Source organism: Pholis gunnellus, assembly GCF_910591455.1.
Source record: "Pholis gunnellus genome assembly, chromosome: 17".
Taxonomy (NCBI): Eukaryota; Metazoa; Chordata; class Actinopteri; order Perciformes; family Pholidae; genus Pholis; species Pholis gunnellus.
Window position 1 is genome coordinate 19,226,762 of NC_136544.1, and position 15,540 is coordinate 19,242,301.

Consider the following 15,540-nt stretch of genomic DNA (forward strand, 5'->3'; position numbering starts at 1 on the left):
AACTGGAGTGTGAATGTATGGGGCTGGGTAGAGGAGGGGGGGGCATGTTAACTGATGAAAATGTGAACATTTGCACTCTCCTCTGCTCCGGTTCACTAACGCTCACCGCCGCAGCACTAGCAACCAGAGGGGGGGGGGAAGGCCACACAGGGGAGCAGAGCACTTGACTCGGTCCAGCTCACATCGATCGCCTGCCTCTCAATACACAAATGCTGACTGACCCTGCTCTCTCCACTGTGTTGAGATGCAACCGGTCTAATAAATGTTGAGCGCTCAAAAAATCTCTTTCGTGTGATTGAAAAGCAAACTTGTGCACGCTGCTGCAGGCGCTTCGTATTAAGGACACATTAGGTGCTGATGGCTCATTAACCAGAGGGAGGGAGAGTACAATCTTAATATAGCTAGAAGGAGAAGGGATCATATGCACAGTAGACCATAACCCCTCCCCCCCCCCACTAAGTGCTGCAGAGATGCAAGGGAATGTGTATGTGTGTGAGGAGCTGTGCATAGGAGGAGGAGGAGGAGGAGGAGGAGGAGGAGGAGGAGGGGGGGATGGGGCAAAGAAAGTGTGAGTGGAGGCGGTTCCTACAGTTTGATGATGGTTGCAGATGAAGCAGGGTAGGAGAACGCACAGGACAGGAAGTGGTTGGAGGTGTAACCTCAGCGGGCCAGGTTGTTGAACTCACTGCTTCGTGTGACTGGATCTGGCTTTGTTGGAGTTTATATAAGCTATGCCAAGATTAAAGATTTTTCAGCATCAAATCCCCTCGGAGGGGAGGGGGGGGGGGGGGATTTATATCTACTCTCTACCAGGCTGAGAGGGGGGGGGGGGGGGATGCTGTCAGAGCGGTTGCCCAGGAGGGTCAACGTCGACCTGGGGCGGTACAGCGGGACCAGGGGCGTGGTTTCTCTCGGGGAGCCTCCCAGGACGGGAAAATGTGCTTCTCTTCACGTGTGTCATGCTTATGAGTTCTGACAGCAGAGTGCACAATGCACTCCTCAGCCACTGCACTGCTATGTGCCAAAGCTCCTCTCACACACACACACACACACATAAAGATCTCTTTAGGTTATACACGCACACACACACACTGCACTATCCATTTCTCTAAGCTGGGACCAGCCAGCAGCAAGAACAACCATCCATGGCTTTGACCCTGAATGAAACATTGAGAGAAAGAGGAGGAGGGGGGGCTCCATAAAAACAGGACAAGTTGTTTCTGTAGAAAAATAGAGGAATTTCCAGAGGCTGATAAAATGTCTTTGGCACTTCTGAAAACACAGCATACAAAGAGAGAAATCCACACTGAGGATAAAAAAGGCCGAAAGCCTTACTGCCAGAAAAACAGATTAAAATAATCCGCGTTCATCCACAAATGAGTCTGGCCAGTCCCGGGTGGATCTGAGCCTGAACGGGCCCGTACTCCACCATCTCCCCGTCCACGGTGATCATGCCTTGCGGAGAGACGGGCTCCAGCCGCAGGGCCTTCACCTTCTCGTACACCAGGTGGGGGCAGCCGCACGCCAGGTGGCCGCCCTTCTCCATGGCGAGGAAAAGGCGCAGGAGCGCCGGACGGGAGATTCCCGCCGTCACGTAGAAGAGATGGATCACCCCGTCGTCTGCCATCGCGCCAGGGACCGTCCACAGGTCCTCGGCCAGGTGGGACTGGTAAATAGCCAGCACCAAGACAAAGTCCTCCTCCCTGACCACTGTCCAGCTCTCTGGGACCGGCTGGTCCAGGCCAGGGAGCAGGGAGTCCTCCTGTGCTCTGAGCTTGCTTTCACACTGAGTCTCCGGCCTCTTGGTGGTGATTGCGTTGTTGGAGGAGTTGGTGATGGTGTAGCGGTTTGAATTCGTGCTGTTGTGATTGTGGCGAGAGTTCTGGTTCGGGGAGGTGTTGGGTATGAGCCGGCAGGGGAGGGAGGAGCAGAGTGAGGGGTGCTGAGGCGTGGAGGGAGGGTGATGAGCCTTGACGCTCCCTTTGGGAAGCTTTGGCGCCTCAATCACAGGCAGATACGCTAGCCTGCCCTGGTAGACTCTGAGGGAAGCCAGACGCACCAGGGTGCCCATCAGGAAGCGGATCGCTCCGACGTGGCGGTACTTCTCGCTCTCCATGTCGACGTCGGCCACGAAGCCCCAGGCCAGAGAGAGGAAGGAGAAGAGGCGCTGCCGAGAGGCCAGGTGGATCGACACCAGGTCCATGGAGCCCACCAGACCTTTGCACAGCATGAAGCCACAGCTCAACAAAAGCTCCTCATTCCACGCTGGAGGCGACCTGAGAGAGGGTCAGGCACATTAAGAGAACAGATGAAAGAGACGTGTCTTTACAGAATGTCTTGACCCATAATCTAGTAAACTTTGATTGGTTAGTATTTGTTTACAGGCGTGTTAGTTAGGACACTTGGACACATGACCGTAGCATTAAAAAATCCTGTCTTCAAATCCTGTCCACACCTGCAGCTTGAAGGAGAGCTCAGGTGACACATATAGTCCTGTTTTCATTTTTTTTCTTTGATGTTGTGCCCACAGCCAACCAGCAGATGGAGACGACACCCTGGACGTGTGCTGGGTCGACTTGGTCCCACCTGCACTGTGGACCATAATCACTCATAATGTGGAAGTTTCTAAACCCATTACATCACTCCTCTGAGAGTTATCAGCAGTCCGGAATGACCTCTGCTGCACAGCGAAGCAGTTCCAGGCCGCTCCGCTGTCTCTCCGATGTGCCCAGTCAGCCTTTGGCATAATTACACCGAAAGGAGATAAATCGTTCTTTTTTTTTTTTAAGGCTGAGAAAGGTCCTTCTCCTGTGCTGTTGGTCCATGCATTTAAATGACTCATTAATGGACAGACTTACTGTGAGTAGTGGTGGACAGAGGCAGCCAGGGCGTTGCCTGAGCCCCCTGGTAGAATACCCAGAGGGGTCTGGATGGCCTCTTGCCAGTCTTCTCGCTCCATCAGACCGTTTATCACCTGAATCAACAACAGCAAATACAAAAACAGAGTACGAAGAAAATAAAGTGAAATACAATATGTATAGTTGTATGTATTTCCTGTGCATTAACTGTATTTTAATATGTTAGATCACAGGGGATACATATAACAATGCATATTGTATTGCGCTTTATTTTGTTGTTGTTAAATCTTCTACATTGCTGGACATGTCACAATAGGCTAAGCACCTCAAACAGCAGCCCGTCTCCAGACATGATAACCAGGGCGTCCCACTGCGACAGGTCCGCCTTCCTCACCAGCTCCCGTGCGTGGTTCTGGTGCTCTGAGGGCAAACGGAAAGAGAAAAGAGACAAAAACACAACATTTGTAGGACAAACTGATAAAAAACACACCAAAAAAAAATACAAGGGCAGAGAAAGAGGCGTGCTGCCTTCACCGCCGGCCTCTGGGGTAGGATCAGGGAGATTAGGCAGAAAAGAGATTCAATTTCCCCTTTTGAGGCCAAACATATCACATTAGCCCATCCAGCGGCTACTCAACAGCTCCGAGGCAGCTTAGCCGCCCTGCAAACATCTGTGACAGACAAATATCTGCATGTGTGTGCATGATGCATGTGTTCAGTATGTGTGTGTGTGTGTTTGTTAATGCGCCCGGCGGAGGACTGAGCCATTTGTTCAGCCTAGTTTTATTGGCAGCGTCCTTGAGTGGGTCCCTCTGCAGAGGCTCTCTGTGGGCTCATCCCGCCAGCATTAAAGTCTACAGTCCTACCAGCCGAGACTCCCCAGAGTAGTGGTGTGTGTGTATGTGTGTGTGTGTGTGTGTGTGTGTGTGTGTGTGTGTGTGTGTGTGTGTGTGTGTGTGTGTGTGTGTGTGTGTGTGTGTGTGTGGAAGAGGGAGAGAGAGGAAGGCAGACAGCAAAGAAGTTAGCAAAGTATTGATGCACTGCCATCATTACGGAAATATTTTTCCGCTTGAGTATTGATCGAGGGCAGAAGTGAAATAAAAAACAACTGCCCTCTCCTTCCCTTTCACTTTGCTCAACCTCTACCTGTCCTCCCCCCTCTCTCCTCCTCTCCTGGTCCTCTCTCTCTCTCTCTCTCTCTCTCCCCCACGGTGCTCCCAGTGTTGCTGCTGTTTGTTCGCCGTGTGCTTGGGAGGCCGGAGGCGGTGATGCAGTGCCATGTTGACAGGCAGAAGGCAGTTAGGGAGTAACTGCACTGCACAGCTGACTCAGCTCTTGAGAACCTGCCGGGGCTCAGGGTTGATGCTTCACTTCCCGGCCACTTCCTTATTCAAGCGTTCACCAAACACACACACATCCAGGTAACACAATCCACCTCTCGGCACCTCTAAAGCTCACTAATGAACTTGTTATATCTCTCTGATTAATCCAGAAGCAGCCAGTCTGGCAGATAAGTCCCATAAAAGGTCAAATTGTCTTTTTTTCCAATTACGGGCTAAACAAATGAGATGTTACTTGTTAAGGTGAGCTTAAATGCGTTGGTAGGCAGAGTTTGTTTCCATTGGACGGAGCCAGGTCAGCTGTGTCCCCCCCTGTTTCCACTCTCTATGCTAAGCTAAGATCCCTGGATGCTAGCTACATATTTACTGTACAAACAACAGAGTGGTGTCCAGTTTGTCATGTCCGCCGTTGATTCTTCTTTGAGCTGCACAGATCACAGCTAAATAATTACACTCTGATATAGGCAATAAAGATCTGGGGCGAATTCCAGATGTTGTCGCTTTAAATGAGCCACTTTCCTCTGCGTGCCTCGCTCTACCGCCTTCCTCTGAGGTTAACCTGGGTGAGGATGAAGCCGGGTACACTGGATGCTTCATACAGTATGTAAAAGGTACACGCTGACACAAGAGGCGCCTCCACTGGTACGTGTCCTTCCTCGGGCGAAGGCTGTGCGATACATTCATCAAGGAGCTGCGTGCCGGGGTAAATGGGTTGTGCCAGTTAATCCACTCATGGTCGCTTCTGACTGGCTACCGTATCCGACCACTGAAGGCCCTCAGCGACCCATATCCCCCCCCACCCCCCCCTCCATCCTGTTCTGCTCAGCCTCGGTCGCCGTCAGTAATTACTCTGTCTTTTTTCATCGCCATCCAGCTGCTGACCTTCCTTTAAGTCCCAGGAGTCGGCACAAAGAGCCTGCATGAGCTTCAGCACTCTTTCTCAAATACACAAACGCACACAAGCACAGTTTCTTTTCCTGCTTTTCCTCCGTCTTCATTATCATGTTCAATCTTCACGTTGAGCTGTATCAGATCAGGTCTCAGGGTGGAGGCTGGCTGAGAGGGAAAGGCCAAATGATGCACATGTTTTTTTTGTTGTCCCGGCATTACAACCTGTCCCAGTTTGCAGCTCTTTGCTATTCAGAGAGAGGTCACATGAAGTTCAGAGCCTCTGATGACAGAAACCAACACATGACGCTGTTTAAGGTCACAAAAAGCCACTCAGAATGTGGAGCAGCTGGGGCGACTGAAACGAGAACTAAATCAGTATCAGTGTGCCTGCAGATTCGGCCTGTGAATATGACAGATAAGATAAGTTAAGATGAGATAAGATGAGATAACATAACATAACATAAGACAAGATAAGATGAGACAGAACTTTATTCATCCCAAAGGAAATTATTTGAGTTTGATCAAAGAATACAACAGAAGAGTAACAAACACTAAGTGTAAAATAAGTAATACTGGCACAAATGTAAAAAAGAATAGAGGAGCAATAAAGGGTAAGGAGGAAAGTACACAAATTGATTAAATACAAGAATACAAATATAAAGTGTAATGCCTAATAGAAACTAAAATAGATAAGTAATACTGAGCATTATACTCATAATGATATTGTAAAGTAGCAAACAATGTGAAAAAAAGTAATTTTGCACATGTGTTTATAATTATTGCTATTTGATTGTTGTTGCGACCACACGAACAATCAAAATGATGCATCGTAACATGCAGAGTGTGTGTGTGTGTGTGTGTCTGTGTGTGTGTTTGTGTGTGTGTGTGTGAGAGAGCTCTCATCGTAATTGTCCCACGCTGGAGGTTGAAGGTGTAATCCCTGTTTGACGTCGGTGTGACCGTGAGAACAGAATAAAGGTCAGCGAGTGCGTGAACGCCACTGACCTGTGATGACGAGTGTGTAGGGAACAGCGGCCTCGGTGAGCATGCCCTGTACGTGGCCAGTGAAGAGCTGGAGAGCCTGGCCTCGCCCGCTGTGAGGGTTCACCAGAATCATGACTCTGCAGGGCCGACGCACCTCCGCGTACACCACACCTGAGACAAAGAGAGAGAGAGAGAGGTGGATGTGAGCGAAGGCGAGGCTGGAGACGACACACGAGGTCTTCTTATGCATTATCAAATATTCAAAAGAATGTATAAGGACAGGCTCGTCCCTGAGGGGAGAATACGAGCATGAAACAGTAATGTCCGAGGCTGTGACAGCGTTCAGATGATGGACGAGGATAAACGTTAATGTGACGTTTCCTTCAAGGAGAGACGGCTTACAGGTGCTTCTCATTCGGGATCCGACCGATTATTTATTGCAATTCTGTGACATTTAATTAATCCCTATGAGGAACTCCTGTTGCTTCATGTCAAAAGATGCCAAGAGAGAGAAAGGGGGGAGGGGGAGTCTATGTGTGTGTCAGGAATAGTTTGACATTTTGGAAAATATTTGCTTTCTTGCAGAGAGTTGAGAACATAGACTGTATAAAATAAGAGGACGTAGTCATCATGACGTCACCTGTTGGTTTGTGGACCTTGAGTAGAGCGATTTGTCCGTCGCCATCTTGGTTTTTTGCAGCCAGTTAACGGTTATTAATTGACTATATTTGGACTGTGGAGGGGTGACGTAGAGACGCAGTCTACGGCTCTGGTGCCTAAAGCATCCCCCTGCTTTATGGTCTGTTTGACTCTAAATGGACCATAGTTTACTAAATGAACATCATGCTGTATTGAAGAAGACTTGAAACTAGAGATTGAGACCATAAACTCATGTTTACAATGTTTACTGCGATATCACTCTCACGTCTGTATTCTGTATATAAGAAAAAGTAAGTTCAATATTCTACACATTGGTAGCTGTGTTGTAATCTTGATTTGACATTAGGCGCTCTTAATCACGTTCACTCTCCTTTTAAACTGCTGTGCGGACTAAATCTGTCCATCAGTTCCCTTACTGGAAAAGTTGGAAAGGACAAATGAGCAGATTCACGTTTTTGTCACACACATGATAAAGAATTTCCAAAGAGACACATTTTTGGTCGAGTCATCCTTTAAAGGACGTCTCTGGTTACAAAATGCAGCCCAAGCCTCGTCTGCGCCCTGCAACATGCACCAACCGCTTTATCCCAGTCCGGCACTAACTCCCGGGGTTGGCCTGTAAAAATACGTCATCTATACAGCACTCATGACGTTTGCCTTAATGAGTCAGGAGTTATTTGTTCCACCTCATAATGTTCCACTTCTATTTGACTCCATAGTTATGTGTGAAGATCAGGTTTAGCAGATAAACTGAAACACTGGAAAGCAAATTCAGAGAGAAGCCTCGTCTGGAAAATACGATCCATCTCGGGGACAGAAACTCATCAGTGTCACTTTCCTCCGTAATCATTTGGCTGCAGGTGGCGCCGACTTTGGTATCAGCAGACAAAATGACCAGAAGCACAAAATGTGATGGCTGGTTAAATCCCACCACCTCTTGCATATCATGTAAATGAATCAAAAGAGAGGCCAGGTGTCTCGTTGCAACGCTCTGTCCTTGTCTGAGTCTTTCATTTCCAGAATTTGTGACCTGTGCTGCATTGACGCTGTCGCCCCCACCCTCTACCTCATTCGGCCCGCGGTGATAAGACTCAGCGGAGGTACAAAAATAACTCAGAGAAAGAGGTGTAAAACCCGACGGGAAGAGTGAGGAGAGGGTGCGAAAACACACAGCCACATGCCAAACTCTGCCTCCATTCACACACACACACACACGCACAGGGTGACCGTTGTGTTTTTGTTTTTTTATCAGAGCACAATGCAGCTGTCAGACACAAAAGGTCCTCTCTGCACTTCCAGAATATTGTAGAAACTGTCTTTTTTGACGGTGAAAGAGCTTTAGAATCAAGGTTTTGCCCTCAAGAGTGCTGAGCTGAATCGCATAACGCGTAACAGACGCACTTGAAAAAGGTCGAAGCTAAACAAATGCAGATCAACATCCTCCTCTGGAAACTTTGACGCTGAAATTCACGAGGCCTTAAAGGCCGGATGGAGGTGGAGAAATGTGTCCACCACCTCCAGCAGCCTGCACGTCTCCAGGTCTGTGAATCACTGCACACGTCTGTGATGATGTCAGAGATTCAAACTGAATAATGAATGATGAAACTGAAGAGAAACGGTAATTCAGTCAGATTCATCATGCTTCACCTTCAGACCCAGGCTGCTTTATTCTGAAGGGCTGCTTGAAAACACTTGTCATGCAATGGAATCTACTTATTAAATAATATGATAGATTTTAAAACACTTTAAAACATGGTTACACAGAGTTTCAGTATTTAGATCAAATTGAATTAATTAAGTAGTCAATCGACAGAATACTTATTGGCAACTACTTTGATAATTGATTAATCGTCAAATCGTCAGTTTTCAAGCAAAACATTTTTTGTCTTATGTGGTTATAAAGAAAATATTCACTATTACATTTTATTTTAGACCAAGAAATTAATTAATTAATCCACGATAATAATCATGAGTGAGCAACCCTCGCGTAAAAATTCTTAATCGACTAAGAATCATTTACCAGAATCTCTGTTAAACACAAGGTTTAAAGTGCTGCTTTTGGATTATTCTTTGTGGAGAAACTCAGTTTCACAGATCTGTCAATTAAATCAACTAATGGATTATTATGGATATATATTACTGATACCTGAGTTGTAATTCTGCACAAAGGCTGCATTTATTTGAGACGTTGTAATGTAAATGTTCCGATCCATTTATCTGGATGGATGATTATTAAATGCCGATTGTGGAATCAGTCCAGTTTTATTATGTGCAATAAAACAGATGGACTATACATCCGGTCTTTATGTAGCACTGAGACATGTTTCTAAATATTAAGTCTACCCAGTGATAAGTGTAAATGTTACTAAATGTCATTGCAATCAATGTTCTCCATTGTAAAGCATAAAGGCAATAAATATATATATCTGGGGATTATTAATGATAATTCATTTTGCAAAGGACTTTAATCAGGAGACGACCTGGTTTGATTTACTCTCCTGTGACTTTATAATCAGGTTTAGACAGCACACTGGTTCCCAAAGTGGGGGTTAAGACCCCAATACGGGGTCATGAAATAGATCCAAGGGGTCACGAGGTTATTTGCATAAACTCATGTTTCTGCAGCACAACATTGTACATGTATACTTTAAAAGGTTCCTCTAATCTTTCCCCCTTTTTTCTATGGAATTGCTAAATCAGTTTTCGTCTCCAGAGTCTCTAAAAATGAAATAATAAATACATGCCACCACCAGCGAGGGGTCACAAGTAGACACTGCATTGTTTTAGGGTATTACAAGCCAAAATAAGTAAATTACTTTGAAGTCGATTGAACCTAAAAGATTTAAAATCAGCTCAACACTACACTGATAAACTTAATATGCATTGTCTGTTATTTTTCAATGTGCTGCCCTAAATTTCTGTCTCTAAGAATGTTTTTTTTCTCCAGACATTCCTCCTGGGCTCTGTGTGTGTGTGTGTGTGTGTGTGTGTGTGTGTGTGTGTGTGTGTGTGTGTGTGTGTGTGTGTGTGTGTGTGTGTCTGTGTCTGTGTCTGTGTCTGTGTGTGTGTGTGTGAGATAGAAAGAGACAGGGAGATAGATGCAGGGTATGAGGGTGAATGTGAAATCAGTCTGCAATGTGAAGGGAAAATACCTGATACCAGATCCTGCCCATCACACCGGCAAGCAAACCTTCAACTGCAGTCGGCTTCTGTGTGTGTGTTTTTTTTTGTGTGTGTGTATGTGTCTATTTCACAGGTACAAGTGTGCAAACAAACACTCACACAGGCAGCCAGGTGACAGGCAGACTGGATGTGACAGTGCTGAGCTGCTAGTGTCATCATGCCGTTGCCACAAGTGCATCTGACTTTTCATGAAGTGCTGAATAAAGATGCGATGTGCCTTCGGCGTGTCTCATACCGCGACACCATTTGGTGAATTCAGTGTAAAGCCGTCTTGTTTGGGAGCAGCACTGTAAACCCAGACTGGACTGACGTGTCTGCAAACAAGCTGCATTCCGAGGTTGGGCGAGTGTTTGCTTGAGAGGAGGGGAGAAGGTCCTTAGGGTATAAACACAACTGCCCACTGAGGCATCACCGAGGGGGGGGGGGGGGGTTGACAGGCCATCACAGCCGTGTGTCACAGAGCAGGAGACGAAGGCTCCGGAGGGACCGAGATGTTGGCCGGGGTTAAAGGTCGTCTGGTGACACATTTTAGCTTTTCGCCCTCTTCACTGAGGAGTTCCGTGCGACTGCTTCAGCTGACAGACACACACTTGACCCCGAAAAACAGTCGCTTTTGTGGGAGTCGGACAGACTGCAGCCCTTCCCTTCTTTGCATTTACCCCCAACGGCTGAAATCACATTTTGCACTGGAACAGCTCGTAGAAATTTCCCTTTTTTAAGAGGTCAGACAGAGAAGTTTGGGGAAAAATCAACAATGTCATCGTAGCACAAACTGGATCATAAGAATGTAAAATTCGACAATGAATGCACGTTAAATCTGTCACTGGTCCTCTACCAGCTGTTTGTAAAGCAGAGAAGGATGGACCGGTTTGGTATGACGGCAGCCACGAGTAGAAAAAGTCAAAGCGAGTAACAGTCATCTCATACCTTAGCATGCAATCTCACTGTGGCTCCTCTAAGCAGGGGACAGAGTGTAGCAGGCCATTAGTGTGTGCGGGACTGTATCATAGCCTATGCACTTCATTATTTACGGCTCATTCATACCAGGGAACCTGCAGTGAGAGTAAAAACCCTCTGAGAGTATTGGAGCCATCACACACAAATAAATAAACTAGAGTTAAATTAGGAACCTCATCGCAACCTGTACACGTTAAATTCCAAGTTTATCCACTTTATTTTTCGGCAAAAGTGCGTCACACCTTTACATCTGCAATACCAGATGAGATGACACGCAATTAACTTAGAGGCGGTAAATACACTATCAGAGATTAGTGAATCAACTGACCTTCACACTCTCCCTTCTACCACAACATTACAAATTTAACTCGCATATCATATTCTGTTAAATACTGTATTATTGGCTGGCCTGGATCTGGAATGCTAAAACAAGCTCATAAATTAATGATATGATCACATCATCACTGAGACGCTGTGTTCAAAAGAGGCGAAAAAAAATTATAATTCTGGGACGAGAGACCACGTTGGAAAGTGGTTAGATGTCTGAAGCGGCTCATTAGTATGTGTGATTTGAAAAAGAAGCTCCCAACCTGGAGCTCTTTGATGAGTCCAGTGAGAGAGGGCAGTGATATAGCTGTACAGCTCTCAGGTTACCATCTGCCTGCACGCCTGGCATACAGGGCTGAAACCCAAACTCCTGCTGGGATGCAGACCATGGAGAGAGGTGATGTTCCCCATCACAAAGAAGCCAGTGTCTCTCTCTCTCTCTCTCTCTTTATATTTGCAGTGTACACTTTGTGGCTTATTCCTCATCCCGCCCCGCTAACACTTGCCTCCATCTTTGGCAAACCAACATTCCAAATTAGTCACTGTCAAGTCAAATATCCTCTTCCTCTTTGATCTGCTGGGGTTGGCCCGGGAGAACAAGGCTGCTTTATATTTCAAACTGCTAAATATTTCCATACGAGTGGAAGGATATCATTCTGAACTTGTTACCCATCCTGGGACCCAAACAGCTTTGTCTCACCATCAGCGAGTATCGCCAACTTCCTCCCAAATGAGTGACGAGGGGGGGTGGGGGGGTGATTAGCTGCATAAACACTTCTCATATAGTATTCATGTTAATTACGGCGCTCACGGTGTACCAGGATGGAGCACAGAGAAGCTAATGAGATTGGGAGACAAAGGAAACCATGAGGACAGTGTGCATTTTAAACAGAGCGAGACGTAATGAGACGAAGCTGCTGCAAAAGCAGGATGAAAAAAATAAACTGCCTTTGTTTTGATGTGATTTTTTTTTTTTTCACCCGTCAACAATAAACTCTCAGTGGAGATCTACTGAGGAGGAATAATGAAGCCTGATCAGCAGCTACTGCTGACAGAGGATCAGTAGAAATCTAACTAGTGATCAGTGTGTGTGTGCGTGTGTGTGCACATCCAGAAGCATCCCTCTCATGAATGAATGGAGCAGCTGTATAATTGCTGCTGGAACATCTGGATCACCTTTCACAGCAGGTGGAGCATGTTACTGAGAGCAGAGTGTGTGCATCCTGTCTGCTGCTGAACCCGTGTTTATCAATATGGTTGATGTTTCATGCAGCTTCAGTTGGTCCCTCACTTTAAGACTTTTGTTATTAAAAAAAGAAAATGACCGAGCTCGTTGCACACGTGATGGTGTTTTATCATCACATTAAAATAATATTTCACAGCCTTCTCGTGTATTATTTCTCATATAAAGTTCATTTTTCTCACCGTCTCTCCGGGGCGCCTGCAGCACGGAGGCGTCTCTGATGGCACGCGCCCACCTCTCCGCCTCCTGGAGGTTGGCGAGCGGGTCCTGGACCAGCGCGACCCGAAAGCGCTGCTCCACCTTCTGCCGGGCCACGCCGGCGCTCATCCAGCGCCTCTTGAACGGGTAGAAGTAGGCTGTGAAGTAGGCGCCGACGTCCGCGCCGTCCGGCCCTCGGTGCGCCCGGCATCCGACGCAGTCGGTCAAGTTAAAAACCACCTTCGTGCGGCCGGGCGACGAGGAGACCCTCTGGACGGTCAGGGTGCTCTCCGTCAAGCTCACCGAGTACCGGACACTGTCGTTGAGCGCGTCGGTGAACTCCCCGTACAGCACGCCCACGACCCCGTTCCGCTGGCGGGATGGGTCCGGTTCAGAGTTCTCCATCCCGGCGCGGAGAGACAGAGAAAGAGAGAGCGACGCGTCCCGCAGGCCGGTGTGGCGGATTGCGGCGCGGCTGCAGACTCCGCTCTTCGGTATCAGCACCGCTGTGGGACCCTCCGAGTGTGATGGTGAGAACAGCGGCTCTCCTAGTTCACAGTCTCTCCCTAGTGACCGAAAGAGGGAACGGCAGTGATGGAGCCGGAGGAGCGAGCAGCTGACTGACCTCCGTCTGCAAGCGAGGAAACCGGATCAGCTAACCTGATAGTCAATTTCAAGCCTTATAGGCCTATTTGCAATTATGTGGAGAACAATTCACCAAACAGGACTATACAATGTACTTATCAATTCAAATTGGAACTTTATTATCTTAAAATCGAGATTTATTTGATTTGACTCCCTTAAATGTCCTTGAATGTTTAATTGCAGGATAACCATCCAGCTTTATCTTAAATAAGGTGATGAAAATATCAAGAAGCTCGGAGAAAAGGGTGAAAACTATATTATCTTGTATCCAGAGTTGCTTCATAAATACAATAGTGAAACTGAAGAGGTGCCTTTGACTTATCTCTTATTTGTGAAATGAATTAATTCCACTATATTGTTTTGCACAGGCTAGAATCTCTATCAATTTTTCCATCAAATAATCTATTAAGTCTATTAAATATTTAGAGACACTCCCAAAAACGTCCGCTAAATGTCCTCCGGTAGAGATGTTCTAATGACTTGTTGAATGTGATCCAATCATCAGCCTCATATCAACATCATATCGACATTACTTGATTTAGGCACGTGGAGCAATGGAATAAAAAACCCATGCAATCCGAATTAATCTCTTCAATTTTATGTATTATTTTTCTTTTTGACACATCTCACCTCATATTCATAACATTTCAAATTAGTAAGGTTGGAATTATAAAATGTTGAAACAGCTGTGAGAAGAACTGCTACTTCCGTTGCATGGATAACAACAGTTTTTACAATAATGTATATCATCTATATTACAAATGATTAAATCTTATCTAAATTAGTATTGAGTCCAGTTTCCATTTAAGGAATACTAGTCTACTTTTTTGCAGACAGATTGAACACAAATTGAACTTTGACCACACCCAGTCAGTGATCACGTGGGATGTGACGTTTACAACGTATAAAAGCGTCATCACGCAAGACTTCCGTCCTTCTTTCTCTTTCCTCAGCGCTGTGTGGGACACGAGAGGAGAAGCTCCAGCTCTCCCAACATGCAGCTCTCACGAGTTACGATGATTTTACTTCGAACTACGAGGTTTCCTGCAGATGAGCCGCCGTGAACAGGTAATACTCATTGGATAGTGAACTAGACTTTAAGTGTGCGGAAGTATGGAGGCTTGTTTCATGTGAGTTGTGCTAGCTGTTAGCTGTTAGCTAGGCCAACACGTGGAGGAAGACCATGCTGGGCAAAAGGACCAGCGGACATGCATTAAATCCACATGTCTGATTGATTTAATATTTCTTTTACAGGACTCTTTGAGTGCAGAGTGAGGCTCATCCTGCCGACACGGTCAAATTCAACACAATGAAAGGTAAAACTGACTCTAAATGGTTTTATTTAATCTATATTCCTGATTCTCTGCAGTTCACGTGATGATTCTGTTATCCCTGTCTGAAATAAGTGTTGAAGTAAATGGTATCTGACTAGCTGCAGACCTCGCGTGTGGAGTCACGTGGTGCTGCTGAACTATCACTAACGAAACGTCTCCTTACGTCACAGGTCTGTGGTTCATCTGTCCCTCTTGACTGAGAGCGAGGATTCCTGGTGAACAGGTGTGTACCACGCGCCCCTCTAGTGATCCACGTTCTCGTGTTCAGGGATGAAAAGTGCTGCATAGGAAGTGCCGTCTTATACGATAACTGACGATGGAAATAGCTGTTCTGAGAAACACCGTCAAGCTGTTGTCTTATAGTGTTAATAATCTGAACACTTGATGATCTAGATGTACATTTTCACCCCTACAGGACGTGACCATCTGCAACACATGACTGTACAGGACGACACATAAGACCCGATGGAAGTTAACAAGGTAAATGTGAGACTGAAGCCCGATGGTCAACGTCAAGCCAGTGATGATACAAGTTATCCCTGTCTGAATTTAAGTGATGAGTCATGGTAATCTGAGGCTTGACTGTAAAGGACCAGTGGATCTTTTGATAAAGTCTGTCCATCGTTGTAAACGTTTTTCTCCAACTTGCAGATTACATCATTGGTGAAGTGGACAAACCAGCTGGAGTTGATCCAGAAGTCTGATGCCACAGTATGATGGAGGGATGTGTGAATACGCACATTAAAAAGTTTGCTCTGAAACATGTTTAATGAAAAATATGTTTATTAAAAGTGTACAACACATTTAGAAACTGATGGCACGTTTGAAATACTCTGAATGTTCCGTCTGCTTTACTTGATGGACGGTCTGATGACTGAAATGTATTTCTAAATAAAGTTAATTGCAAGTAAAAAAAAAGT

General features: G+C 46.1%; 1 protein-coding gene and 1 long non-coding RNA gene across 2 annotated transcripts; one reads left to right on the plus strand and one right to left on the minus strand.

Moving 5' to 3' along the window:
• Window positions 1–1,366: 1,366 nt before the first annotated feature.
• Window positions 1,367–13,046, minus strand: sphk1 (sphingosine kinase 1; the record flags this gene model as incomplete). The annotated part of the gene is made up of 5 exons (XM_079177331.1): window positions 1,367–2,276; window positions 2,859–2,974; window positions 3,184–3,278; window positions 6,095–6,244; window positions 12,626–13,046. 5 exons carry the CDS (start codon window positions 13,044–13,046, stop codon window positions 1,367–1,369), a joined length of 1,692 nt encoding a protein of 563 aa, XP_079033457.1.
• A 1,181-nt stretch (window positions 13,047–14,227) lies between these two features.
• On the plus strand, window positions 14,228–15,530 carry LOC306709715. The gene is made up of 5 exons (XR_013767484.1): window positions 14,228–14,354; window positions 14,541–14,602; window positions 14,791–14,843; window positions 15,036–15,100; window positions 15,272–15,530. It is a non-coding gene; the product is annotated as an uncharacterized lncRNA (long non-coding RNA).
• The last annotated feature ends 10 nt before the right edge of the window (window positions 15,531–15,540 follow it).